Below are 26991 nucleotides of genomic sequence, written 5' to 3'. Positions count from 1 at the left end.
GGCAAGACACTGGAACAGGTTGCCCAGGGGGGCTGTGGATGTCTGCAGCCTGGAGGGGCTCAAGGTCAGTTGGATGAGGCTGTGAGCAACCTGGGCTAGCAACAGGTGTCCCTGCTCTGAAAGGTCCCTTTCAAGCCAAACCATTCTGTGGTTTGTGACATGAAACACCTCACTAAAAATCTGCAGGCTGCCAAATACTCTTCCTTCCTTTACAGGCTCACAGGATGTCAGGGGTTGGAAGGGACCTCTGGACATCTTCCAGTCCAAGCCAGAGCAGGAGCATAGAATCCAGCACAGGTCACCCAGGAACACATCCAGACAGGGATGGAAAGGCTCCACAGAAGGAGACTCCACAACCTCTCTGGGCAGCCTGCTCCAGGCCTCTGAGATGCTTAGAGTATGGAAGTTCCTCCTCATGTTGAGCTGGAACCTCCTGTGCTGCAGTTTCCATCCATTGCCCCTTGGCCTATCCCAGGGCACAGTGAGCAGAGGCTGTCCCTGTCCCTTCCTTCCTGACCCCCTGCCCTCAGCTCTGGATAGACATTATTCCTTTACTTTGCCTTAGCAGTGCCCAAGACCATTGGTTGCTCCTAGTGGGATGTGGGGTTTTTTAACCATGGGTTGTTACCTAATTAGCACTAATTAGACTTTGCAAACATACAAATGTTGTGCTGCAGAGGAGGAGAGCTCAGTACTATTTTTACATCTTGACACAAAAGCTTCCTAGTGACAAACAAAATCCAGAACAATTACATTGTTCATGTTCTTGCCTACAGCTAAGAGGCACTCAGCAGTGCCCCCCAGCACCCACCTCACTCCAGCCTCCCTTCAGGGACTTGTAGAGAGCAAGAAGGCCTCCCCTATGCCACCTCCTTTCCAGACTGAATTCCCCAGCTCCCTCAGCTGCTCCTCCCCAGACTGAATTCCCCCAGCTCCCTCAGCTGCTCCTCCCCAGACTGAATTCCCCCAGCTCCCTCAGCTGCTCCTCCCCAGCCCTCTTCTCCAGACTCTTCCCCAGCTTTGTTGCCCTCCTCTGGGCATGCTCCAGCCCTCAGTGTCCTTCTGGGAGTGAGGACTCCAAAAGCAACCCCAGTATTTAGGAGGTGGCCTCACCAGTGCTGGGCACAGGGCAGAATGACTTCCCTGCTCCTGCTGGCCACACTAGTGCTGACCCAGGCCAGGATGCACTTGGCCTTCTTGAGCCCCTGGGCACACTGCTGCCTCATGTTCAGGCAGCTGTCAATCAACACACCAGGTCCTGTTTCTGTTCCTGAGGCCTTATCTGCAGCCACTCTGCCTCAAGCCTGGAGTTTTGCAGGGGGTTGTTGTGACTCAAGTGCAGGACCTGGCACTTGGCCTTGTTGAACCTCAACCTGGGCTGCAGCAAGAGAAGTGTGGGCAGCAGGGCCAGGGAGGGGATTCTGCCCCTCTGCTCCACTCTGCTGAGACCACAGCTGCAGCTCTGGGGCCAGTGCTGGAGCCTCTGTGCCAGGAAGGCTCTGGAGGTGCTGGAAGGTGTCCAGAGAAGGGCCACGAGGAGGAGCAGAGGGCTGGAGCTGCTCTGCTCTGAGGACAAACTGAGAGAGTTGGGGTTGTGCAGGCTGGAGAGGAGAAGGCTCCCAGGAGACCTCATTGTGGCCTTGCAGGATCTGCAGGGGGCTCCAAGAAAGCTGGGGAGGGACTTTTGAGGGTGTCAGGGAGGGACAGGACTGGGGGGGATGGAGCAGAACTAGAAATGGGGAGATTGAGATTGGCTGTGAGGAAGAAGTTGTTGCCCATGAGAGTGGTGAGAGCCTGGCCCAGGTTGCCCAGGGAGGTGGTGGAAGCCTCCTGCCTGGAGGTGTTTGCAGCCAGGCTGGATGTGGCTGTGAGCAACCTGCTGTGGTGTGAGGTGTCCCTGGCCATGGCAGGGGGGTTGGCACTGGCTGAGCCTTGAGGTCCCTTCCAGCCCTGACAATTCTATGATGCTGTGATCCTGTTGGTCTCAGCTCAGTCTTTCCAGCTCCTTCTGTAGAGCCTCCCTCCCCTCAGAGAGGTCCACACCACCTCCTTCTGTATGGTTTGCAGTGATCACAGAGCAAAAGGCAGGCATGAATCTTCAGCAGCATTAATCACAGGAGCTGAAAGCCTTCCTCAAGAGGGACAGACCTCCTCTTCAGTCTACCCCTGTGCACCACTGAAAGGAGGTGCTGCCTAGCAACACTGAGCATTAATATCCATGGTGTGCTCTTTGGGGATGTAATTTGTCCTCAACTTAGTGAGACTGTTGTGTTATGGTGGGCTGGGATCCATGCTGTTCCAGTTCAGAGCAGTTACATGACTTGCTAGCATAGCAGCAGGTAGAAGTGTAGGGGCTGCATGGGTGAGGCCTTTCTCCACATGGCTCTAAGAGAATCAAACATCTCTCTGCTGGCAATTCATTGGGAGAGGAAGAGAAGGGGAACAGAGGAAGTGAATTTACTTCCTCCACTACTGCTTCACAGAAGGCATACAAGTGAAATGGGAGCTCCTCTTGCACAGACATTCCAGGGCTACAGGCCAATTAACTTCAATGAGTTGATTACTCAAACCAAGTGGCCTGTTTGCAGCTGCTGGACCACATCACTTGAAGGCTCAGGCTGCCCAGAGGGGTTCCCAGCTCTTCCCAGGCAGAGTGGCTGCCCAAGGGGAGGTGCTGGAGTCATAATGCCTGGGGGTGCATAAGAAGGGAGTGGATGAGGGACTTGGTGCCATGGTCTGGTTGGTTAGTTAGGGTTGGGTGATTGGTTGGGTTTAATAATCTTGAAGTGCTCTTGTTTGGATTCTGGACAGAAGGGTGGAGTCCAACAGGATGGCATTTAACAGGTCTGAGTGCCAGGTTCTACACATTGGCTACAGCAACCCCAGGCAGTGCTGTAGGCTGGGGACAGAGTGGCTGAGAGGGACCTGGGGGTGCTGGTGGACAGCAGCTGAACATGAGCCAGCAGTGTGCCCAGGGGGCCAAGAAGGCCAAGGGCATCCTGGCCTGAATCAGGAAGAGTGTGGCCAGCAGGAGCAGGGAGGTCATGGTGCCCTGTGCTCAGCACTGCTTAGGCCACACCTTGAGTCCTGTGTCCAGTTCTGGGCCCCTCAGTTTCAGAAGGACATTGAGAGACTTGAAGGTGTCCAGAGAAGGGCAACGATGCTGGGGAGGGGTCTGGAGCACAGCCCTGGGAGGAGAGGCTGAGGGAGCTGGGGTTGCTTAGCCTGGAGAAGAGGAGGCTCAGGGGAGACCTCATTGCCCTCTCCAACTCCCTGAAGGGAGGTTGTAGCCAGGTGGGGGTTGGTCTCTTCTCCCAGGCAAGCAGCACCAGAACAAGAGGACACAGTCTCAAGCTGTGCCAGGGGAAGTTCAGGCTGGAGGTTAGGAAGAAGTTCTTCATAGAAAGAGAGATTGGCCCTTGGGATGTGCTGCCCAGGGAGGTGGTGGAGTCCCCATCCCTGGAGGTGTTCAGGAGGGGATTGGATGTGGCACTTGGAGCCATGGTTTAGCAGTCAGGAGGTGTTGGGTGACAGGTTGGCCTTGATGATCTCTGAGGTCTTTTGCAACCTGATTGATTCTCTGATTCTCTGCCCAAGTGAGCTAAATGCCTGATGCCTAGGAGCAGGCAGGAGTCTAGGTGTCGACAGCTCCTTTTGATCCCTGGCTCTCAACTGCTGTGTTTAGGGAGAAGCAGCCAGGTTGCTCCTGGGAGGGGGTACTCAATTTTGCAGCAGGCAAAGTGAGGCAGCAAATTAGCAGTGTTTCTAGAAATCCTTTGCCCCTGCTTGCTGGGTGGCATTGAATCTCACAGGTGGTGAGTGGATGAGGTAAAGAAAACCAACAAAACAACAAAGCCCCCAGGCTCTGGCTGAGTGAGGAGGTGTGAGTGCAATCAGGAATGCACAGCAACTTGAGAGGCTTGAAGCCTTTCACTACCTAAATGAAGGTTTCACCTGCAGGAGTGTCCCAGGGGAGGCAGACTCTCTAAGAGCTCTGCACACTGACATAACAAAATGATAACCTTTGGTTTTTAAGAGTGGTGTTGTTAAAGGTAAAAGCTTGGATGCAGAAGTTAACTGACAGGAATCTTTTCTGTCTCCTCCAAGAGCTTTTTCTCTTGTCTGAGACAGTTCACAGGCTCACAGGATGTCAGGGGTTGGAAGGGACCACTGCAGATCTTCCAGTCCAAACCCCCTGCCAGAGCAGGAGCATAGAACCCAGCACAGGTCACCCAGGAACACATCCAGACAGGGATGGAAAGGCTCCACAGAAGGAGACTCCACAACCTCTCTGGGCAGCCTGCTCCAGGGCTCTGGGACCCTCACAGTCAAGAAGTTCCTCCTCATGTTGAGCTGGAACCTCCTGTGCTGCAATTTCCATCCACTGATATCCAGGATATGGATGTCCAGATATGGATAAACATTTATTAAATCCTCTCTCAGCCTTCTCCTCTCCAGACTCAACAGCCCCAGGGCTCTCAGCCTCTCCTCCCCAGGCACTGCTGCAGTCCCTTCAGCAGCCTTGCAGCCCTCCCTTGGACTCTCTCTAGCAGTCTCTGTCCCTCCTGAATTGGGGAGCCCAGAGCTGGATGCAATATTCCAGGTGAGGTCTCAGCAGGGCAGAGCAGAGGGGGAGGAGAACCTCCCTGGCTCTGCTGGACACCTCCTCTGAATGCCCCCCAGGACCCCCTTGGCCTTCTTGGCCCCCAGGGCACATTGCTGTCCCATGCAGAGCTTGCTGCCCACCAGCACTCCCAGGTCCTTCTCCCCAGGACTGCTCTCCAGCAGATCCCCTAATTAATCACCCAGTTAATTTTATACTGGAAGTCAATTTTGGTACAGGCAGCAACAAGAATTCTGTTTTCTTATCTCAAAGCAGTTTGTTAGGGATCATGTCCATGACTGAGGTTTAACATCAAATAGAATCATAGAGTCACTCCAGCTGGAAAAGTTCTCTAAGATCATCAAGTTCAATCATGAACCTTACTGCACCCTGCCCAGGAAGCCACATCCCAAAGTGCCATATTCACTCATTCCTGGAACACCTACAGGCATGGGGACTCCACCACCTCCCTGGGCAGCCTGTGCCAATCCCTGACCACTCTGGCAGGAAAGACTTTTCCTGATCTCCAGACTAAACCTCCCTTGGTGCAACTTGAGGTTGTTTTCTCTTCTCCTGTGACTTGCATCTAGGGAGAAGAGCCCAACCCCACTCCACTCCAATCTCCTTTCATGGAGACTCCCATGAGTCTCTTCCCCTGAGTCTCTCTTCTCCAGGCTGAACAGCCCTACTTTGCTCAGCTGCTCCTCTGCAGCCCTGTCCTCCAGACCCTTCCTCAGCTGTATTGCCCTTCCCTGTACCAGCTGCAGGACTCCAATGGCCTCCTTGGAGTGAGGAGCCCAAAATTCCTCAAGGTGTGGCCTCACCAGTGCCCAGCACAGGGGCACAAGCATAGAATCAACAAGGTTGGGAAAGACCTCAGAGATCATCAAGTCCAACCTAGCACCCAACACCCCCAGACAACCAAACCATGGCTCCAAGTGCCTCATCCAATCCCCTTTTGAACACCTCCAGGGATGGTGGCTCCACCACCTCCCTGGGCAGCACATTCAAATGGCAAATTACTCTACCAGTGAAGAACTTTCTCCTCACCTCCAGCCTAAACTTCCCCTGGCACACCTTAAGACTGTGTCCTCTTGTTCTGGTGCTGGCTGCCTAGGAGAAAAGACCAACCCCCACCTCCCTTCAGGGAGTTGTAGAGAGCAATGAGGTCTCCCCTGAGCCTCCTCTTCTCCAGGCTAAGCAACCCCAGCTCCCTCAGCCTCTCCTCACAGGGCTGTGCCCCAGACCCCTCCCCAGCTTTGTTGCCCTTCTCTGGACACCTTCCAGCATCTCAACATCTTTCCTAACCTGAGGGGCCCAGAACTGGACAGGAGGAGTTAGGTATTGGGTGAGAGGTTGGACTTGATGATCTCTGAGGTCTTTTCCAACCTGATTGATTCTAAGATTCTGTGATTCTATGACTCCAATCACTTCCAAACCCACCTGTGACAGTTTCTACCTCCTCAGAGGTCACAAGTTCAGGATAATGCTGGGAAGTGCTTCCCCAGGCTCTCATTTGGTTTCAGTGTCATTTTTATTCCAGGCCTTTTGTCTCCTTAGCACCAGAACAAGCTGAACACAAGCAAGTGATGCCAAACACTGCCCCACAGCCTCCTCAGTTAACAGCAGGAAGGACTTGCTGTGGTTTAGGGAGTTCAGTAAGCAGAATGTCCTCACCAACAAATCAATGATTTGATTAATCAGTTCCTAGTTAGTCAGCAACACAGAGAGAATAAATGCTGCAGACCACCCAGCCTGTGAGACAGCAAAACCTCTCATGAAAGCCACTGTTGTGCTCATAGTAAAGAACTTCTTCCTCATCCAATCCAAACCTACCCTGCTCCAGTTTCAAGCCACTGCCCCTGGTCCTCTGGCTGCATACCTTTGGAAACAGCTCCTCCTCAGCCCCCTTCAGCCACTGGAAGGCTACTGTAAGGTCTCCTTGGAGCCTTTGCTCCCCAAGCTGAACTCCTTCAACTCTCCCAGACTGTCTTTATAGGAGAGATGCTCCACGCTGCTGCTCTCAGCTTTGTGGCCTTCCTTGGGGCCTCTTGGTATAGAATCATTGAATCACTAAGGGTGGAAAAGACCTCAGAGATCATCAAGTCCAACCTGCCACCCAACAGCTCCTGACAACTAAACCATGGCTCCAAATGCCAAGGTTGAACACCTCCAGGGATGGTGACTCCACCACCTCCCTGGGCAGCACATCCCAATGGCCAATTTCTCCTCAGCTCCAGCCTGAATCTCCCCTGGCACAGCTTGAGACTGTGGCCTCTTGTTCTGCTGCTGGGTGCCTGGGAGAAGAAACCAACCCCCACCTGGCTACAACCACCCTGCAGGGAGTTGGAGAGAGCAAGAAGGTCTCCCCTGAGTCTCCTCTTCTCCAGACTAAACAGCCCCAGGGCTCTCAGTCTCTCTTCACATGGGAGATCCTCAAGTCCCCTAAGCATCCTCCTGGCTCTCCCTTGGACTCTCTCCAGCAGGTCTCTGTCTCTCTTGACCTGGGGAGCCCAGAGCTGGACACAGGATTGCAGCTGTGGTCTGAGCAGGGCAGAGCAGAGGGGGAGCAGAACCTCCCCAGCCCTGCTGGCCACACTTTCCTTGCTGCACCCCAGGACCCCATTGGCTCTCTTGGCCCCCAGGGCACATTGCTGTCCCATGCAGAACTTGTCCACAAGGACTCCATGGAGCTGCTCTCCAGCAGGACAGCTCCTAACCTGTCCTGGTGCCTGCTGTTACTCCTCCCCAGATGCAAGACCCTGCTCTTGTCCTGGCTGACCTCCCTGAGGTTTGCCTGCAGCCAGCTCTCAGCTCTTCCAGAGTTCCCTGGATGACAGCACAGCCTGAGGGGTGTCAGCCACCCCCACCCCCCAGTTCTGACTTCAGCACCTCACAAGAATTAAAGATGATTGGTGAAACTCAGGTGGTTGACACCTGAGCAACAAATGATTTGGCATTCTGAAGGTCTCAAAAGAACCTTGGTTTGTTTTGCCCTTTCCCTGAGGACTCCTAGCTGATCTTGCCCTGTCTGCAAGCACAGGTAGCATGAAGATTGATGTGAGAAACTCACCTTGTGTGGCTGGCAGTGGGAGAGGTTATCAAATTGCTGGCTGTGAGGCACAAGGGGAAATGGTTTGGAACAGGGGATCAAAAGAAGTGAAGAGAGTATTTCGTTGTCTGGAGCTCCTCACAGGAGCCCTGAGCAGCATCCAGGCTCCCACAGGCAGCACATCCTTGAAGAGGTTGAAACAGGACCTGGGAGTGCTGGGGGACAGCAAGCTCTGCATGGGACATCAATGTGCCCTGGGGGCCAAGAAGGCCAATGGGGTCCTGGGGGGCATTCAGGGGAGTGTGTCCAGCAGAGCCAGGGAGGTTCTCCTCCCCCTCTACTCTGCCCTGCTGAGACCCCACCTGGAATATTGCATCCAGCTCTGGGCTCCCCAGGTCAGGAGGGACAGGGACTGCTAGAGAGAGTCCAAGGGAGGGCTGCAAGGCTGCGGAAGGGACTGCAGCAGTGCCTGGGGAGGAGAGGCTGAGAGCCCTGGGGCTGTTGAGTCTGGAGAGGAGAAGGCTGAGAGGGATCTGATCAATGGCTATCAAGAGCTGAGGGCTGGGGGTCAGGAAGGAAGGGCCAGGGACAGCCTCTGCTCACTGTGCCCTGGGATAGGCCAAGGGGCAATGGATGGAAACTGCAGCACAGGAGGTTGGGGATGAAAGAAGAGAGCCCTTTGGTTTCAACTTCCCCCTGTGAAGATGAGTGGGGCTGCCTGATCCACAGAGGCTAAGAAGAAGAGCCCCAGAGCCCCTGCGATGATGGTAGAGAGGGGGAAGGCAGACTAGAGCCCAGGCCAGGAGGAATGGCCTGGCCCAGGCAACCCCCGAGGGAGCCCCAGCCCCAGGGTCCCCCAAGGGGAGGGAAAAAGCAGCCAGAAAAGGTCTGAAGAACCAAAAACCAAACCTTTAGTGAACAACACAAACAGAGGGGGGAACCGCGCCGCAGAGGGGAGGGGACAGGGCCGGGAACCGCGAAGTGGGGTAGGGGGAACCGAGCTGCAAAAAGGGACGGGGCCGGGACGCTGCAGACGGGCCGGGGCCGGGGCCAGGGAAGCCGCGGACGGGGACCGGGGTGGGGACCGGGGCAGGGACGGCGCGGACGGGGACCGGGGGCAGGGACGGGGCGGACGGGACGGGACCGGAGACAGGGGCGCGGCGGACGAGACGGGGGCAGGAACAGGGGGCAGGGACGGCGCGGACGGGACGGGACCAGGGACCGGGGCAGGGACGGCGCGGACGGGACGGGACCAGGGACCGGGGCAGGGACGGCGCGGACGGGACGGGACCAGGGACCGGGGCAGGGACGGCGCGGACGGGACGGGACCAGGGACCGGGGCAGGGACGGCGCGGAGGGGACGGGACCAGGGACCGGGGCAGGGACGGCGCGGAGGGGACGGGGGCAGGGACCGGGGCAGGGACGGCGCGGAGGGGACGGGGGCAGGGACCGGGGCAGGGACGGCGCGGAGGGGACGGGGGCAGGGACCGGGGCAGGGACGGCGCGGACGGGACGGGACCAGGGCAGGGACGGCGCGGACGCGACGGGACCAGGGACCGGGGCAGGGACGGCGCGGACGCGACGGGACCAGGGACCGGGGCAGGGACGGCGCAGACGCGACGGGACCAGGGACCGGGGCAGGGACGGCGCGGACGCGACGGGACCAGGGACCGGGGCAGGGACGGCGCGGACGCGACGGGACCAGGGACCGGGGCAGGGACGGCGCGGACGCGACGGGACCAGGGACCGGGGCAGGGACGGCGCGGACGCGACGGGACCGGGGCAAGGACGGCGCAGACGCGACGGGACCGGGGCAAGGACGGCGCAGACGCGACGGGACCGGGGACCAGGGCAAGGACGGCGCAGACGCGACGGGACCAGGGACCGGGGGCAGGGACGCCGCCGACGGGACCTCCAGCTTGGGCTGGGGTCCTGGCTGCTGAAGTTTTCACTGGATGGGGGCTGGAAGGAGAGAGGTTGCTGCCGAAGCCTGGGAGCACTCTGGGGCTCCTCTTGCTGCACTGCCGTTCACAGGGCCTGAAGGATGCTCCGGGGCTGCAGAGAGAGGAGAGAAGGGCATCAGGCAGCTCTGGGGCACAAGCAGCAAACGCAGCTCCCTTCCTGAGGCACACCCAGGCACTGGCACCTCCCTGCTCTCCCGCCCTCCCCCCAGCACCAACCATGCCCCTGCCAGGGCTTTGCCTCGCAGCTGGCACAGGGCTGGCACAGCAGCAGGCTGCAGGCTGCCGCGGGGCAGGGCTCACTCCTGGCTGAGTGGTTCCCAGGGCAGCCTCACCTGGGCTGCAGAGGACAGGGCAGCTCTGTTCCTGCTCTGGAGTTCCACTGCCCACTCTCCGGGGGACAAAGGGCTCTGGGAAAGGCAAAGAGGCCATTGGCACCCAGCCAGGCTCAGGGCAGAGGCCACAGGCAAGGTGCAGCTGCAGCCATGGGGCAGGGCCCACACTGGGGAGCACAAGCAGCTGCTGGCAGCTCTCTCACCTCTCAGCTGCCTCCTGCTTCAGGGCAGAGGCTCTGCAGTCCACAGGCAGCCTGGGCACAGAGGGTGTCCGTGGGGCACAGGCCAGCTTGCAGGGCCTGCAGGCAGGGCAGAGATGGTTAGTGCCAGGGGGGATCCTGACTGCCCCTGGCACGGGGCTGGGAGGCACCTGGGTGCTGCGTGGCTCCCTCCCTGGGGGCCAGGGGTCGCACTCGCACCGTGACGGCCACGGCGCCCTCCTGGGGGGAGGGACCAGCACCATGGCGGCGACGACGACGCAGGGCTGAGGGCACTGCCCCCGGGGTCCGCACAGCACCGCTCCAAGGACAGCACTGGCTGAAGAACACAGCTCCGGGCTCCAACGTCCTGAGGGCGCACTCTCGGGAGAAAAAAAGGTCAGGCAGGGAGGGGAAGCGGCGGAGGGGGAGCCGCAGGCTGGAGAAAGCCTGGACACCCCCAGCCCCCCACCCGGGACCCTGCTCCCACACCCCCCCTGTGGTAACTCCCACCGGTACCCCGAGAGCTGCCCTTCCAATACCCTCCAGCCCTACAGGTTCCCAGCGTCTGCAAGGATCCTACATCACCCTGGGGTCCCCACAGCCACCCTAACGCTCCTACAACCGCCCCGGGACGCCCCCACATCCAGAGCCCTGATCCCTGATCCCCAACCCCCTCCCCACGCCCACATCCCCGGCCTCTAGCCCTCCCCGGCGCCCTCCCCAGCTTCCCCCCGGCGCTGCCACCGCCGCCTCCAGCACTCCCTGCCTCCCCCAGCCCCCGCTCCCCGCAGCCGTCCCCATCCCTCTGCCTCGCCGCTCCCGGGGCCCCAGCGCTACTCACCGCCGCCTGCGCCGCAGGGCTTCAAACGCTGCCGCCGGACACGCCCCCTGCGCTCACTGGCCGGTGCCCGAACGCAGCCCCCCATTGGCTCTCGAACGCCGACAGCCCCGCCCCCTCCCGCCCGCGCAGAGCACCATGGGAGCCGTAGGCCGCCGGGGCCCGGCCGCCATCTTTGCCCTCAGCCCCAGCCCTGCCCTGGCAGCTTCTCCTCCCAGCTCCCTGCCGGCAGCTCCGGCCCCGACCAGCCCCCGCGGCCAGCCCAGCGCCGCCTGCCCCTCAGCAGCGCTGAGAAGCCAGCACCGGGCACCCACCAGGGCCCGCACGGGGCACGCCCAGGGCTGTCCACACCTCCCCAGGGGCTCTGCTCTCTCACCCGGGGCTGGAGGCACTCTGGGGCTGCTCCTGCTGCGCTGCTGCTCAGAGGGCCTGAAGGATGCTCTGGGGCTGCAGAGAGAGGAGAGAAGGGCAGCAGGCAGCGCCGGGCACACCCAGGCCCTGGCAGATACCTGCTCTATTGCCCTCCCCCAGCACCAACCATCCCCATGGCAGGGCTCTGCTCCAGCTGGCACGGGGCTGGCACAGCAGCAGGCTGCAGCCACCCCCAGCACCAACCATCCCCATGGCAGGGCTGTGCCTCCAGCTGGCACGGGGCTGGCACAGCAGCAGGCTGCAGCCACCCCCCAGCACCAACCATCCCCATGGCAGGGCTCTGCTCCAGCTGGCACGGGGCTGGCACAGCAGCAGGCTGCAGCCACCCCCCAGCACCAACCATCCCCATGGCAGGGCTCTGCTCCAGCTGGCACGGGGCTGGCACAGCAGCAGGGCTCACTCCCAGGGCAGCCTCACCTGGGCTGCAGAGGCCTTGGCAGCTCGCTGCCTGCTGCGCAGCTGGGGGATGCGGCTCCGCTGTCCACCCCCGGGGGGGCAAAGGGCTCTGAGGGAGGCAAAGAGGCCATTGGCACCCAGGCAGGCTCGGGGCAGAGGGCACTGGCAAGGTGCAGCTGCAGCCATGGGGCAGGGCCCACAGTGGGGAGCACAGGCAGCTGCTGGCAGCTCTCTCACCTCTCAGCTGCCTTCTGCTTCAGGGCAGAGGCTCTGCAGCCCACAGGCAGCCTGGGCACAGAGGGTGTCCGTGGGGCACAGGCCAGCTTGCAGGGCCTGCAGGCAGGGCAGAGATGGTTAGTGCCAGGGGGGATCCTGACTGCCCCTGGCACGGGGCTGGGCCCTGCCCTGTCCCCATTTCCAGCTCTCCTCACTCTGAGCTATTTGCAGAGCCCCAGAAGCAAGGAGGTCTCCCTGGGGGTGTCCTGCACCACCAGGGCCAGGTGGGGCTCAGCCTCTGCACAGCCACAGGGCTCCAGAAGAGCCAGAGCCTCTTTGCTGCACCAGCCAAAAGCCACCCCAAAGATGCCCAGGCCCCCAAGGGCACAGCCCTGACCCCCAGTGCCAGGAGAGCAGATGCCCAACCTGCTCCCAGCCAGCACTCCTGAAGCAATCTGGAGGATGCTCCAGGGCCAAAGGGAGGAGCAGGAGCAGGAAAAGCTTCCCTTGGAATGCTCTCTGCCCTGTGCAGCCGTGCCCAGGTGAGCTCAGCCTGTGCCTGCTGGCCAAGTGCCTCCTGCCCACCCTCTGCCCTCCACAGAGCTGCAGCCATCCCCACAGGAGGCACCCAGCCATGGAGGGCAGGATCCCCAAAGCCACAGGGAAGGCCCCAGGGCAGCACTCACTTGGGCACTGAGAGGGCATCCTGCTTGTGCTGCCAGCCTGGGGGCTCCAGGCCCCTGCAGCCCAAGGGCTCAGGGCTGCTGCCTGAGGCTGGCAGCCTGCAGACCTGGTAGGTGACATTGAGCTCATGGCTCCTGGCAGCAGCTGCAGCCCTGGGGCAGAGAGAGACAGAGCCAAGGAGCAGTCAGGGGCTGAACCTCAGCCCCTGGCACCCAAGACAGGCTCAGCACCACCAGCAGCACCTCTGAGCCCCCTCCTCAGCTGGGGCACAGCCTGGGGGGAGCTCTGGGCCAGGCAAGCTTTGAGGCAGAGCTCATCCCTGGGGCAGCTACGTGCAGGAGGAGGGGGCACACACTGTGCCAGGGCAAGTGGCACACAGGGGGGCCTTCTGCTTGGCTTTTTCTCTTCAGCAACCCCTGCCCAGGTGAGCTCAGCCCACTGCTGCCCACCCCCCAGCCCTGTGCCCCCTGCCCACCCTCCCTCCCCACCGAGCCGCAGCCACCCCCCCAGGAGGCACCCAGGGGGTCCCCAACCCCGCAGGGAGGGCCCCAGGGCGGCACTCACTTGGGCACCGAGAGGGCATCCTGCTGCCGGAGGAGGTCCTGGCTGGGGGGCTCCAGGCCCCTGCAGCCCGGGGGCCCAGGGCTGGCTGAGGCTGGCAGCCTGCACACCTGGTAGGTGCCATCCAGGTCAGGGCCTGGGGGCAGGGCACAGCCCTGGGGAGCTGCCAGCGGCGCCAGGGGCAGGCGGCTCCGGGAGAGCCTCTCCGGGCACAGGCTGGAGCCGCAGGGCCAGGCTGGCAGCGCCACAGGGGCTGGGGGGGCTGCAGCCGGGGGGCAGGGGCTGGGGGGGCTCTGTGCCGCCCTGGCAGCCTCTGCCGGCTGCCCACTCGGCCGCCGGCGTTTGGGCCGCGGGGAGAGGCTGCAGGCAGAGGCCGGCTGGGCAGGAGTTGGCATCTCAGGGGACCTCCTCCTCTTCCCGATGGGGCTGAGGGCCAGCAGCCTGGCACTGCTGAGCGCAGCCAGGTGCTGCCAGCCTGGCAGGGGAGAGCTGGTCACGGGGGCGCCAGGCACAGCCACGCAGCTCTCGGCTGGAGGAGCAGAGCAGAGACCGAGTCAGCTCCCTGGCTGCAGCTCCCAGGCCCTCCCCCCCTGCCCCCCACCCCCCTCAGCTCTTTGCTGGGACTGCCCCAAACCACACCAAGCCCAAGAGCCAGCACCAACCATCCTGGGCCCAGAGCAAGTGCCCCGGGGCAGGGCCTGGCCTGTGCCCAGCAGCAGCCTCTGCAGAGCCAGGCTCTGCTGCTGGCCTCATGCATGGGCACCGAGGATGAGGAGGAAGAGCTCAGCCCTGCCCAGACACAGGCTGCCAGCAGCCAGGCCACAGCTGGGCTGAGCGGGGCAGATGCAGCCCAGAGCAGTCACCCACAGGAGATAAAGGCAGGCTCAGCCCCCACTGGGTGCCAGGGCAGGAGAAACTTCTGCCCCTGCCCTGCGCCCACAGCTGGCAGCTGCCCCCCACCACCCCCCAGCCCTGCAGCAGAGCCTGGGACAGAGGAGAGAGAGGGCACCAACCTGGATCCTCAGCAGCACTGCCCTGCTGGCTCCTCTGGGCTGGGCTGGCCCTGCTGGCCTCTGCAGCCCTCCCTGGGGAGGAGGCCTGCTCCTGGCTGGCAGCAGCCTCCTGAGGGGCCAGGGGCTGCAGTGCCTCAGAGGCCACAGCAGCAGCAAGGAAGCTGCCAGCCTGGGGCAGGGACTGCTGCTCTGGGGAGGAGCTCCTGGCAGCAGCTGCAGCCCTGGGGCAGAGAGAGACAGAGCCAAGGAGCAGTCAGGGGCTGAACCTCAGCCCCTGGCACCCAAGACAGGCTCAGCACCACCAGCAGCACCTCTGAGCCCCCTCCTCAGCTGGGGCACAGCCTGGGGGGAGCTCTGGGCCAGGCAAGCTTTGAGACTGAGGGGTGCCCAGGCTGGCACTGCAGGACCTGAGCTGGGAGATCACCTGTGGGCTGCAGGGCACCCAACAGCAGCCCCAGAGCTGTGCTGGGCCTCAGGCACACAGCACAGGCAGCCTCCCTCGGGAGACCTTCCCCCTGCCAGGACATTGGGGCACAGACAGCAGCAGGTGGTGCCAGGGCAGCACCTCGGGGAGCAGAGGCAGCAGCAGAGCCCTGGGGGAGGCAGCTCCAGGCCTGGCAAGAGGCACTGAAGGCTCTCAGCTGCTGTGCCTGGAAACCTTCCCTGCTGACCCTTCCAGGGGAGCTTCTCCCCTGGGACTGGCTCTCTAGGAGCCAAATCCCACCTCAGAGGGCAGGCACTGCTCTGTAAGCCAAGGCCTGGGCCCTCCCCCACCTCCAGCACCCTCAGGGGGCTGCACACCACAGGAAGGTTGAAACTCTCTGAGCAGCCAGGAGCAAGTGGCATAGGGAGGGGGCACAAGGACACTCACCCCTCTGGCTGGCTGGCAGTCAAGCCCTGCAGGAGGGGGGCTGCTTCCTTTGCTTCCTGCTGCACATCTGCCTGCTGGATGGCTGGGGCAGACCTTTCCTCTGCAGCCTGCAGCAAGCCCCCAGAGCAGCATCAGGCCAGAGCTGAGCTGAGCCTGGGCCCCCAGCTGCCCCTTCCCTGCCAGGCTCAGAGCTTTCTCCAGCACTCCACAGCCCAGCACCTGCTGAGCCCAGACCTCCCAGAGCAGCTCAGCTCCTGCCCTCTCCCAGCCTGCCCAGTGCAGCCCAGCAAGGTACCTGAGCTGGGTCCCATCACCAGGCCAAGCCCTCCTCTCACCTCCTCCAAGGCCAGCTGCAAGGCAGCAGGACACCCAGCTGCCAGCTCCTGCTGCTCTCCAGCACTCTCCCCACCAGGGAGCTCCAGGCACGCCTCGGGCACAGCCTCCTCCACCCTACACAAGTCACAGCAGCAGCCCCTGAGCCAGGGAAGAGCCTCTGGGGAAGCCATCCCTTGGCCTACCAAGGTTTGGGATGGAGCCAAGGGCAGCTTTGGCCTTTGTCCCCCAGCTCTGGGGGCTGCCAGGCTCCTCACTCCAGCTGGGCAGCGGAGAGGCTGTGGCACAGCAGCAGAGCAGCTCAGCTGCGTCCTGGCAGCCACTTGGGCTGCAGCCAGCAGCCAAACTCTGCAAGCTCCTGGCCCTGGGGGACCCCAAGGTGCCAGCCCAGGCTCCCTCCCTCCTGCCCAGCAGCCTCACCTGGGCAGCTCCAAGGGGCTGGAGCCGAGGGCAGGCAGCGGCTCTGGCGCCTGGCTCTGTGCCCCGCGGGCAGCATCCTCATAGGCACGGAGCTTGGCCTGCAGCTCTGCCACCTGTGAGCAAGGGGCAGCCCTGGCTCAGAGCATGCCCTGAGCCCCAGCAGCTCAGCAGGCTGGGTGCCAGGCAAAGCAGAGCCGCAGACAGAGCCCAGCCCTGCCCCCGGCAGCTCACCTCCGCTCTCAGCTGCGCACACAGCACAACGTACGGACAGACGTGGGAGTCCGGGCTCGGCAGGTTGCTCTTGAGCTGCGGGGAGAGGGAGGAGCGGAGCTGAGAGCAGCACCGGGACAGCTCCTTCCCCTCCGCTGAGGCGGCAGCGGGGCAGCTCCTCAGCCTGCCCTGGGCTGGTGGGGCCCGAGGGGCTGCAGCTGACTCTGAGAGGGGCTCCAGAGGCAGCCCGGCTGCGGCAGGGAGGCGGCAGGGAGGCAGCAGCCTGCCCCAGGCTCCTTCCCGGGCAGCCCCAGCAGCTGCCGGCCGCGGGGCGAGGTGCTCACCGAGACCTGGATCTCCTTGGCCCTGCTGGCATACTTGAGGGTGTTGAGGGTGTCCTGGCAGCAGAGCGGCGAGGGGCTGAGGGCAGCCAGCATCAGGGTGCGGCAGTTGCCGCCGATGGAGTCCTTCAGCAGCCGCGTCAGCTTGCTGTCCCGGTACGGGACGTGGCTCTGCTTGCCCTGCCCGGCACAGCGAGGCTCCGCTCAGGGGCTGGCCCTCGGCTCCCAGCCCCCGGCTCCCAGCCCCGGCCAGGCCCAGCCCACGGCAGCTCTGCCGTGGGGACGGCGCTCAGGGCCCCTCAGCGGCAGCCTCACCTTGGCCCCAGCCAGCGCCTGGATGACGCTGAGCAGGGCCAGCAGCGAGCGGTTGATGCTGGCTCCCTCCCGCAGCCGCTCGCCGCTGGTCTTGGCCACCGCGGCTCGCTCCGAGCCGGCCAGGTCGACCAAGCTCATCTTGGCCACCCGCACGGCCCCAGCGAGGCCCTCGGCGCGGTCCTGCTGCTTCACGTAGACCTGGGAGGGCACACAGAGGGCAGGCTGCGGCTCCGCAGGGCGCTCGGGCTCGCCGCTCGCAGCCGCGGCAGCAGCCCTGGCACGCCGGCCCTGGCACAGCATCGCCGCCTGCCCCCCTCCGGGCAGCGGTGCCAAGGGCTGCCCCAAGCACCACCCCTCACCTGCAGCACGGCGTGGGAGCGGGAGGAGGAGGCGTTGGCATCGGTGGCATGCTGCGTGCGGTTCCTGCTGCCCCCGAGCAGCATCTGCAGGAGCTGCTCTGCCGAGCTGGGCTGGCGGGGAGCAGGCAGAGGGCAGGGATCAGCGCAGCCCCGGCACGGGCACCGAGCGCCCACAGGCTGAGGCCTCCTGCGCCCCTGCAGGGCTCCTCTGGCCTCGGGCTCAGCGCTGCTGCCAGCCGGCACCCACCCAGCCGGCACCCCCGGGGCCCCGCAGCCCCTGCCCCGGGGCCCCGCAGCCCTCCCCTCCCCCTCCAGCTCCCCCGGTCCCAGCTGGCACCCCTGGGGCGGGCACAGCGCTGCCCACACCTTGTGCCTGCTTCCACCCCCACCTGCTGGATGGAGAGGCCCTGAACCACAGCTCCTCTCTCAGGATCCTCCCGGATGGGCAGAGGGCCCTTGGGCTCCAGCAGGTCACGGATCTGCTCGTTGTAGACCTGCAGCAGGCAGCTCCAGCTCAGGCTGAGGCTTGGGGCCCCAGAGGGCAGCAGGCAGAGGAGCTTGGGACCCCAGGGCCTGCTGCCCACCCAACAGCACCTCTGGCACCTGCCGCCAGCAGGAGCAGCTGAAGGTGCCCTAAGGCAGGGGACAGCTCAGGAGGCTTCAGCAGCCAGGCACTGAGCCGCTGCTCCTCCAAAGGCCTTGCAGCCAGGAAGCCCTCATTGCCCTGTGGCCCCCAGCTCCAGAGGGGGCAGGCCAGCAGCACCAGCCCAGCAGCCTGGCCAGGGGCAGCCTGCTTCCAGTCTGGGGCTGCCCTGGGCACAGCTGGCAGCACAGGGGTAGCCCTGGCACTACAAGCCCAGACCTTGGAGGTGGTGGCCTGGCAGCAGGAGGGGCACAGCTGGGCACAGCCTACCTCCAGGTAGGAGACCAGGACCTCGCAGCTCTTCTGCTCCTGCCTGGCCTCCAGCCTCCTGAACAGCTCCTCCATGGTGAGGTAGATGATGCCAGGGCTGTTCTCCGAGCCCAGCATGGTGTAGGTTTTCCCTGCTCCGGTTGCTCCATAGGCAAACACTGGGAGGAGAAAGGGAGGAGCCCTGAGAGCAGCCTCCATCGACAGCAGCACTGGGGGGATGCTGCCAGCTCTGCCTCAGCTGGGGACACAGCCCCAAACCCAGCTCCTGCTGTGGGGCACTGCTGCCTCTCACTCACATCCTGTCCAGCAGGGCCCCCGGGGCCCTCTGCACCAGCCTGCTGCCCAGCCTGCACAGGGCTCCCAGCTGATGCCACCCCACAGGCAGGACTCCACACTCATCTGGGCTTGTCTCTGCTCTCCTCTTGCTGGCCTGGGCCCTGCCTGCCCCCAGAGCCCTCGGATGACATCTCCAGGCCAGCACTGGCCCTGTCCCGGCCACACTTGTCCCGGCCCCAGCTTGGTGCCAACAACAAGGTCAAGGCTTTCTCTTTCTGCAGAGCCGCTGCGTCCCCACTGCTGCCACAGCCGCTCAGGGCTTCTGGAACCAACCCCCAGCTCTGCTGAGCCCACCCAGAGCAGGGGCAGATGGGCAGGAGCTCCTGCAAGGGCCAGAGCAGGCTGCTAGGGCTCACCAGAGCAGTTGTAGCCGTCGAGGAGAGTATCGACCATCTGGCGGGTGGTGTGCTGGAACACCTCCTCCTGGGTGGCCTGCTCAGCAAAAACCCGGTCGAAGAGGAACTTCTGATGTTTGCCTGGGTTCTTGCCGCGGCCAGCAGGCAGCACACCGCCGGAGGCACCAGGGTCGAACAGGAGGGTGTGATGGTCGACCACCCTCAGCAGCGGGTGCTGCGCGGCTCCCTCGCCGGGGGCCGGGGGTCGCACTCGCACCATGACGGTCACGGTGCCCTCCTGGGGGGCAGGGGCCGCCGCCATGGCGGCGGCGGCGACGAAGGTGACACAAGGCTCAGGGCACTCCCCTTAGGGTTCGCACAGCACCGCCACAAGAAAAGCACCGCTCGAAGGAAAGCGCCGGCTGAAGAACACCGAAGAACACAGCTCTGGGCTCGAAAGTCCTGAGAGTGCACTCTGAGAAGAGACAACAAGGGTCAGGCGGGGAGGGGAAGCGGCGGAGGGGGAGCCTGAGGCTGGAGAAAGCCTTTACCTCTCGAGCCCGGAGCCTGCTCCCGAGCCCTGCCTGCCCTAACCGCCGCCGCTGCCGCCGGGGGCTGCCGTTACACCCCCCCCAGCCCTGCGCCTTCTCCCCGTCCGGAAGGAGCCTGCATCCCCTGCGGGTCCTCACAACCGCCCCAACGCTCCGACCCCACCGCGGGTCCCCAGAGCCCCTCCACAGCCTCGGCCGCGATCCACCGGCCCCGGCCCCGCAACGCTCCCCAGCCTCGGTCCCGCAACGCACCCCCGGGCCCGCAACGCTCCCCCGGGCCCGCAACGCTCCACAGCCTCGGTCCCGCGACGCTCCCCCGGCCCCGGGCCCGGCCCCGCGACGCTCCCCCCGGGCCCGGCCCCCGCGACGCTCCCCCGGGCCCGGCCCCGCGACGCTCCCCCGGGCCCGGCCCCGCGACGCTCCCCCGGGCCCGGCCCCGCGACGCTCCCCCGGGCCCGGCCCCGCGACGCTCCCCCGGGCCCGGCCCCGCGACGCTCCCCCGGGCCCGGCCCCGCGACGCTCCCCCGGGCCCGGCCCCGCGACGCTCCCCCGGGCCCGGCCCCGCGACGCTCCCCCGGGCCCGGCCCCGCGACGCTCCCCCGGGCCCGGCCCCGCGACGCTCCCCCCGGGCCCGGCCCCGCGACGCTCCCCCGGGCCCGGCCCCGCGACGCTCCCCCGGGCCCGGCCCCGCGACGCACCCCCGGGCCCGGCCCCGCGACGCACCCCCAGCCCCGCAACGCTCCCCCGGGCCCGGCTCCGGCTCCGCAACGCTCCACAGCCCCGGCCCCGCAAAGCACCCCCGGCCCCGGCCCCGCAACGCTCCCCCGGGCCCCGGCCCCGCAACGCTCCCCCGGGCCCCGGCCCCGCAACGCTCCACAGCCTTGGTCCCGGCCCCGCAACGCTCCCCCGGCCCCGCAACGCTCCCCCGGCCCCGGCCGCGCAACGCAACGCTCCCCCGGGCCCGGCTCCGGCTCCGCAACGCTCCACAGCCCCGGCCCCGCAACGCTCCCCCGGCCCCGCACCCAGCACTGCCCAGGGCGCTTCCACCGCCGCCTCCCGCAGCCCGCCGCAGCCCCGCAGCCCCCACAGGCTGCCCCTGACCTTGCAGGCTGTCCCGGATCCCGCAATGCTGCCTCAGCCCCGCAGCCCGCCTCAGCCCCGCGGAACCCGCAATCCTGCCTCAGCCCCGCAGTCCTCCCCTGCCCTTCCAGGCTGCCCCCGGCCCCCGCAGCCGTCCCCATCCCTCTCCCGTAGCCCTTGGGCCACCGGAGCGCCTCTTACCGCTGCTTCCACCGATGAGGGCTCAAACAGTCCCGCCGACCACGCCCCCTGCGCTCATTGGTCAATCGTCGAGCAGAGCCTCCCATTGGCTCTTCAGCAACGCGAGCCCCGCCCGCTCCCGCCCACGAGCCCCGCCCGCTGCCGGCCGCTCCGCCCGCGAGCCGCGGCCGCTCCGCGCAGTGCACCATGGGAGCTGTAGGCCGCCGGGGCCTGGCCGCCATCTTTGCCCTGAGGAGCCAGCCCCGGGCACCCCTCAGGGCCTGCAAGGGCTCCCCCGCCCCGGCCCCGGCCCCGGCCCCAGCCCCAGCGCTGCCCACACATCGCCAAGGGCTCTGCTCTCCGAGCCGGGGCACGGAGCACTCTGGGGCTCCTCTCGCTGCGCTGCCGCTCAGAGGGCCTGAAGGCTGCTGCGGGGCTGCCGAGAGAGCAGAGAAGGGCAGGAGGCAGCGCTGGGCACAAGCAGCAAACGCAGCTCCGCTCCTGCCGGCTGCCACAGTCCCTGTCCCGAGCAGAGGCTTTGCTTCAGAGGGCAGCTGGCAATCAGCTGCTTAACCCAGCCCCACGCTGGCCCCGAGCTCCTTGCCCAGCTGCTGCTCGTGGGGCAGGAGTTGCAGTAGGGAGCCAGAGAGCTGCAGGGCAGTGCTGAGAGGTTCTGCTCTTGAATCCTGCCCTGCAGGTCCTGACCTGCTGCCCTGGCTCTGCTGCAGGCACCTGGTCCCCATCCTCACTCCCAGCCTGAGGCATAGATTGCTCTGCCTGCCCTGCTGCCTGCATCAGCTCTGTGCCTGCTGCCCACCCCCGGGGGGCAAAGGGCTCTGAGGAAGGCAAAGAGGCCATTGGCACCCAGCCAGGCCCGGGGCAGAGGCCTCCCTGCAGCCCCATGTCCCCTGGGTGCCAGCTCTGGGGACCCAGAGGCTCTGGGGAGCAGAGGGCTGGTGGCACTGAGGCTGCTGGATTGCCTTTCGTGCCCAGCCAGCTCTGTGCCCTTGGGGCTGTCCTGGGCCGCTGGCAGCAGTGCCAGGCAGGGCTTCTGCCCACACAGACAGCTGCTCTGGGGCACCGAGGTACCCCACAAGTGGCACTTGGCATCCCCACCCTGCCCCCCAGGGCCAGCCCCAGGGACAGTGGCTGTGCCAGCCCCTGGGCTCAGGGCACCTCCAGCCCCACAGACTCCCTGAAGGCCCCCAGGGGGCACAGCCCTCACAGGGTAGGGGACAGTGTGGGGGCTTCGGGCTGCCCCTGAGCTGCCAAGCAGCTCCCCAGGGATTCCTCTTTGCCCAGCTCCTCCCCAGCCAGGATCCAAGCACAGAAAGTGTGGAGTCTCCTTCTCTGAAGCCTTTCCATCCCTGTCTGGATGTGTTCCTGTGGTTTGGCTGTGGTGCTTGGGGCTATGCTTGAGGGGTGACCCTTGCAGAGCAGGGTTCTGGGTTGGCCTTGGTGACCCTGAGGCTCTTTTGCAACCTGAGTGTTTCTGTGACTCTGTGACTGGCAGTGTGGAACCACAGCATCCCAGGTCTGTTGAGGGTGGAAGCAGCTCTGCTCCTTCTGATGTCATTAGAATACACAAACACAGCTCCTGGCCCACAGCTGCCCAGCTCCAAGGCAGACCATGCCTTGGGCCCAGACCCCACCTCAGGCACTCCTCCTTGGGCATGAGTGGAAGCCTTACTCTTGGGGGCAGGAGGGGTGGAAAGAGGAGGAGTTTGGACACAGGCAGGTGTGAAGCTGGTTATAACAGAGGTCTCCTTTTCAATGGGACAGGTTACAAGAAGAAGAGGAAGAAGAAGAGGCTGCCACAAGAAGGCAAAGAATACCCAGGAGGAAAGCTTTCCCCACCAGGATCCAGAGAAGATCAGAAGGAGCAGCAGGACTGCACCAGAGAGACAGCTTTGGACCCTCACAGTGGTGGTAGCCATAAACTTCTTCCTCTCTTCACTTGACCTTTCCACCTTTCTCCTCTCACTTTTCCCTACCTATTGCACACCAGCTTATGGGCAAACAGTGCCAGAGGGCACTGCCAGCAAGTCTGCTGCTGGCACCAAGCTGGGAGGAGTGGCTGACACACCAGAAGGTTGTGCTGCCATGCAGCAAGACCTGGACAGGCTGAGAGCTGGGCAGGGAGAAATTTGATGAGGTTCAACAAGGGCCAGGGGAGAGTCTTGCACCTGGGAAGGAACAACTCCATGCAGCAGTACAGGCTGGGGACTGAGCTGCTGGAGAGCAGGGAAGGGGAAAGGGACCTGGGGGTGCTGCTGGATGGGAGGTTGAGCATCAGCCAGCAATGTGCTCTGGTGGCCAAGAAGGCCAAGGGCATCCTGGGGTGGGTTAGGAGGGCTGTGGTGAGTAGGTCAAGAGAGGTTCTCCTCCCCCTCTGCTCTGCCCTGCTGAGGCCACATCTGGAATCTTGTGTCCAGTTCTGGGCCCCTCAGGTCAAGAGGGACAGGGAGCTGCTTGAGAGAGTCCAGCACAGAGCCACAAAGATGCTGCAGGCAGTGGAAGATCTTCCTTAGGAGGAGAGCCTGAGGCAGCTGAGGGCTCTGGAGCTTGCAGAGGAGGAACCTGAGGGTGAGCTCCTTGCTGTGGCTAAAGCTGTGCAGGGGGAGTGCCCAGAGGCTGGAGCCAGGCTCTGCTGGGGGATGCCCAATGGCAGCACAAGGGGCAGTGGTGGAAGCTGAGGCAGAGGAAGTGCCATGGAAAGAGGAGGAAGAATTTTTCCCCTGTGAGGGTGAGAGAAGCCTGGAGCAGGCTGCCCAGGGGGGTTGTGGAGTCTCCCTCTGTGGAGCTATTCAAGACCTGCCTGGCTGTGTTGCTGTGTGAGCTGCTCTGGGTGCTCCTGCTCTGGCAGGGGGGTTGGCCTGGATGAGCTCTGGGGGTCCCTTCCCCCCCTGGCATTCTGTGATGACACAGTGAAGGTTCACTGTTGATGGCAGTGAACCCCTGGTGTAGTCTCCTGAGTTGTTGCATTTGAGATCACTCTCACAAAGCACCACCAGTCCCCTGTCTGGACCATGACTCACATCCACAGCTCTCTGAGATACTTCCAGGGATGTGACTCTACCACCTCCCCAGGCAGCCTTCCCTATGATTCTATGATTCAAGGGCTTGCTGTGCACTCTCTCTGCCAGATTACATCTTAGGAGGACTTTCAGTGACCACAGCCCTGGCATGACACCTGCCCTTGCTCATTGCAGGCTCCACTCCCTCAGTTATGGCCCATAAGGAGTTGCTTGTGGGTGCTATTTCATTTGGAGGGGAAGCAGACATCTCTAATGAATATTTCCTTTCTTTTGGAGCTCCTGACACAAGGAGCTGGTCTGTAATTAGTTACTGGTGGTTTCCAACAATAAGTCTTGCAGCAGCAAGGAGGAGGAAGCTATGTCCTGAAGAATTTAGTAGCTAGAGGATTCCTGCAGGAGATTGACCACATCCAAGTGCCAGGTTCTGCACCTTGGCCACAGCAACCCCAGGCAGTGCTACAGGCTGGGGTCAGAGTGGCTGAGAGCAGCCAGGCAGAGAGGGACCTGGGGGTGCTGGTGCACAGCAGCTGAACATGAGCCTGCAGTGTGCCCACAGGGCCAAGAAGGCCAAGGGCATCCTGGCCTGCATCAGGAGTAGTGTGGCCAGGAGGAGCAGGGAAGTCATTGTGCCCTGTGCTCAGCACTGCTTAGGCCACACCTTGAGTCCTGTGTCCAGTTCTGGGCCCCTCAGTTTCAGAAGGACATTGAGAGACTTGAAGGTGTCCAGAGAAGGGCAATGAAGCCAGGGAGGGGTCTGGGGCACAGCCCTGGGAGGAGAGGCTGAGGGAGCTGGGGTTGCTTAGCCTGGAGAAGAGGAGGCTCAGGGGAGACCTTCTTGCTCTCTGCAACTCCCTGAAGGGAGGTTGTAGCCAGGTGGGGGTTGGTCTCTTCTCCCAGGCAAGCAGCACCAGAACAAGAGGACACAGTCTCAAGCTGTGCCAGGGGAGGTTTAGGCTGGAGGTGAGGAAGAAGTTCTTCATAGAGAGAGAGATTGGCCCTTGGGATGTGCTGCCCAGGGAGGTGGTGGAGTCCCCATCCCTGGAGGTGTTCAGGAGGGGATTGGATGTGGCACTTGGTGCCATGGTCTAGTCATGAGGTCTGTGGTGACAGGTTGGACTCAATGATCCTTGAGGTCTCTTCCAACCTTGGTGATACTGTGAGCCTGTGATACTCTGATGCTGTGATACTGTGAAGTTTCTCAATGTCCTTCTTAAACTGAGGGGCCCAGAACTGGACACAGGACTCCAGGTGTGGCCTAAGCAGTGCTGAGCACAGGGCACAATGACCTCCCTGCTCCTGCTGGCCACACTCTTCCTGATGCAGGCCAGGATGCCATTGGCCCTCTTGGCCACTTGGGCACACAGCAGACTCAGGTTCAGCTCCTGTCCACCAGTACCCCCAGGTCCCTCTCTGCCTGTCTGCACTCCAGCCACTCTGTCCCCAGCCTGTAGCTCATTAGAGAACATTTCTGGTCCCTGACAAAGCAGTAAAAGCTCTTATTACCAAAACTGCCCAGGGATTCTTTCTTTGCTCACATAGCTCTGCTTTCATTTGGGGAAACTGGAGGACAAGGTTAGTAGATTGACTTTTGTTCAGCTAAGTGCCATAAATTGGACCTGAGTGCTCCTGTATGGCTGGTTTCCATCACTGCAGACACTGAAGGCTTTTGAGGAGGCATGGGGGTGCACTAGAAGAGCATCAAGCACTCAGGTCCTAATAAATCTGGGGAAAAAGTTTTGTTTCCACCTCAGCTTCTCTGTTCTGTGGTCTGACAGTGCCTCCATCCAGGGCAACATGAAGACTTTGAAGCAGGCAGAATGTTTTAGGCTAGCTTGGGTCATTAAGCATGCATTCCAGACACCAGTGGCACGGTAGCACTTGGGGTCAACACCTGCTGATGGCATCAGGATGTTTGCATCTCCTCTGAGCCCTCCATAGTCATGGCTTAGAGACAGTGTGTTGGATTGGACGGGCTTCTTCTGGTGTTCATAGAAACACAGAATCAGCCAGGCTGGAAAAGACTTCAGAGATCATCAAGTCCAACCTGTCACCACAGGCCTCATGACTAGACCATGGCACCAAGTGCCACATCCAATCCCCTCTTGAACACCTCCAGGGATGGGGACTCCACCACCTCCCTGGGCAGCACATCCCAATGGTGAATGACTCTCTTAGTGAAGAACTTTCTCCTCACCTCCAGCCTAAACCTCCCCTGGCACAGCTTGAGACTGTGTCCTCTTGTTCTGCTGCTGGCTGCCTGGGAAAAGAGACCAACCCCCACCTGGCTACAACCTCCCTTCAGGGAGTTGGAGAGAGCAAGGAGGTCTCCCCTGAGCCTCCTCTTCTCCAGGCTAAACTACATTCTTGTAGTAAGATCCCCATTGCCCATCTATGGTGTAGGCTAGATGATGTATGCCTTCAAGGACCACAGATGAAGGTAAACCCCAGGAAAATGCTCCCTTCCCTCCTTCCTATGAACCCCCAAATGCACAAAGCCTCTTCTTAATTCTTGCTGCATTTCCTTTTCACTTGTCAGCACTTGCCAGAGGGTTTCAGACTTTCACATGAATTTACCAAACTATAGAGCAGCCACCTGCTGTCCTCCTGGGTCACACTTTGGTTGGTGACTGTATGCTGGGGGTTTGCTTCCTGTGGCTTGAGGCTTGCTTCTTTGGGGCTTGGGGTTTCCTTCCTTTCGACTGGGGGTTTACAGAACCAAGGGCAAGGTCCCTGCAGCTGGCTCAGGGCAATCCCAGGCACTGCTAGAGGCTGGGCAGGGACTGGCTGGAGAGCACCCTGAAGAAAAGGCCTTGGGGGTGCTGGGGGAGGAGAAGCTCAAGAGGAGCCAGCAGGGAGCACTTGCAGCCCAGAGAGCCAAGCAGAGCCTGGGCTGCAGCAAGAGAAGTGTGGCCAGCAGGGCCAGGCAGGGGATTCTGCCCCTCTGCTCCACTCTGCTGAGACCACAGCTGCAGCTCTGGGGCCAGTGCTGGAGCCTCTGTGCCAGGAAGGCTCTGGAGGTGCTGGAAGGTGTCCAGAGAAGGGCCACGAGGAGGAGCAGAGGGCTGGAGCTGCTCTGCTGTGAGGACAGACTGAGGGAGTTGGGGTTGTGCAGGCTGGAGAGAAGGCTCTGAGGAGACCTCATTGTGGCCTTGCAGGATCTGCAGGGGGCTCCAAGAAAGCCGGGGAGGGACTTTTGAGGGTGTCAGGGAGGGATAGGACTGGGGGGGATGGAGCAGAACTAGAAGTGGGGAGATTGAGACTGGCTGTGAGGAAGAAGTTGTTGGCCATGAGGGTGGTGAGAGCCTGGCACAGGCTGCCCAGGGAGGTGGTGGAAGCCTCCTGCCTGGAGGTGTTTGCAGCCAGGCTGGATGTGGCTGTGAGCAACCTGCTGTGGTGTGAGGTGTCCCTGGCCATGGCA

At 62.9% G+C, this 26991-nt stretch overlaps 2 protein-coding genes and 2 long non-coding RNA genes across 4 annotated transcripts in view; 1 reads left to right on the top strand and 3 right to left on the bottom strand.

Moving 5' to 3' along the window:
- Positions 1-9324: 9324 nt before the first annotated feature.
- LOC137458130 (uncharacterized) lies at positions 9325-10832 on the bottom strand. The gene is made up of 4 exons (XR_010991574.1): positions 10371-10832; positions 10155-10250; positions 9952-10026; positions 9325-9710 (listed from the first exon to the last, which is right to left on the bottom strand). It is a non-coding gene; the product is annotated as an uncharacterized lncRNA (long non-coding RNA).
- A 70-nt stretch (positions 10833-10902) lies between these two features.
- Positions 10903-12144, bottom strand: LOC137458137 (uncharacterized). Its single transcript, XR_010991576.1, has 3 exons — positions 12055-12144; positions 11839-11926; positions 10903-11436 (listed from the first exon to the last, which is right to left on the bottom strand). It is a non-coding gene; the product is annotated as an uncharacterized lncRNA (long non-coding RNA).
- A 571-nt stretch (positions 12145-12715) lies between these two features.
- LOC137458142 (kinesin-like protein KIF18B) lies at positions 12716-19325 on the bottom strand. Its single transcript, XM_068169826.1, has 14 exons — positions 19276-19325; positions 18746-19199; positions 18054-18211; positions 17530-17634; positions 17141-17251; positions 16782-16979; positions 16470-16646; positions 16147-16221; positions 15916-16028; positions 15498-15612; positions 15163-15269; positions 14292-14512; positions 13282-13807; positions 12716-12869 (listed from the first exon to the last, which is right to left on the bottom strand). The coding sequence occupies exons 2-14, from the start codon at positions 19044-19046 to the stop codon at positions 12716-12718; spliced, it is 2361 nt and encodes a 786-aa protein (XP_068025927.1). The 5' UTR covers positions 19047-19199; positions 19276-19325.
- The window catches only part of LOC137458141 (protein unc-13 homolog A-like), a 17537-nt gene continuing 9590 nt past the window's right edge, over positions 19045-26991 (top strand). The window contains exons 1-2 of the mRNA XM_068169825.1: positions 19045-19065; positions 22318-22464. Coding sequence (XP_068025926.1) covers positions 19045-19065; positions 22318-22464 — 168 coding nt within the window. The remainder of the gene's footprint in view (positions 19066-22317; positions 22465-26991) is intronic.

This window comes from Melanerpes formicivorus, unplaced genomic scaffold, assembly GCF_026170545.1.
Source record: "Melanerpes formicivorus ecotype bairdi unplaced genomic scaffold, bMelFor1.0.p_v2 SCAF_225, whole genome shotgun sequence".
In the NCBI taxonomy this organism is placed as follows: Eukaryota; Metazoa; Chordata; class Aves; order Piciformes; family Picidae; genus Melanerpes; species Melanerpes formicivorus.
This window is presented reverse-complemented; position numbering and strand designations above follow the sequence as displayed.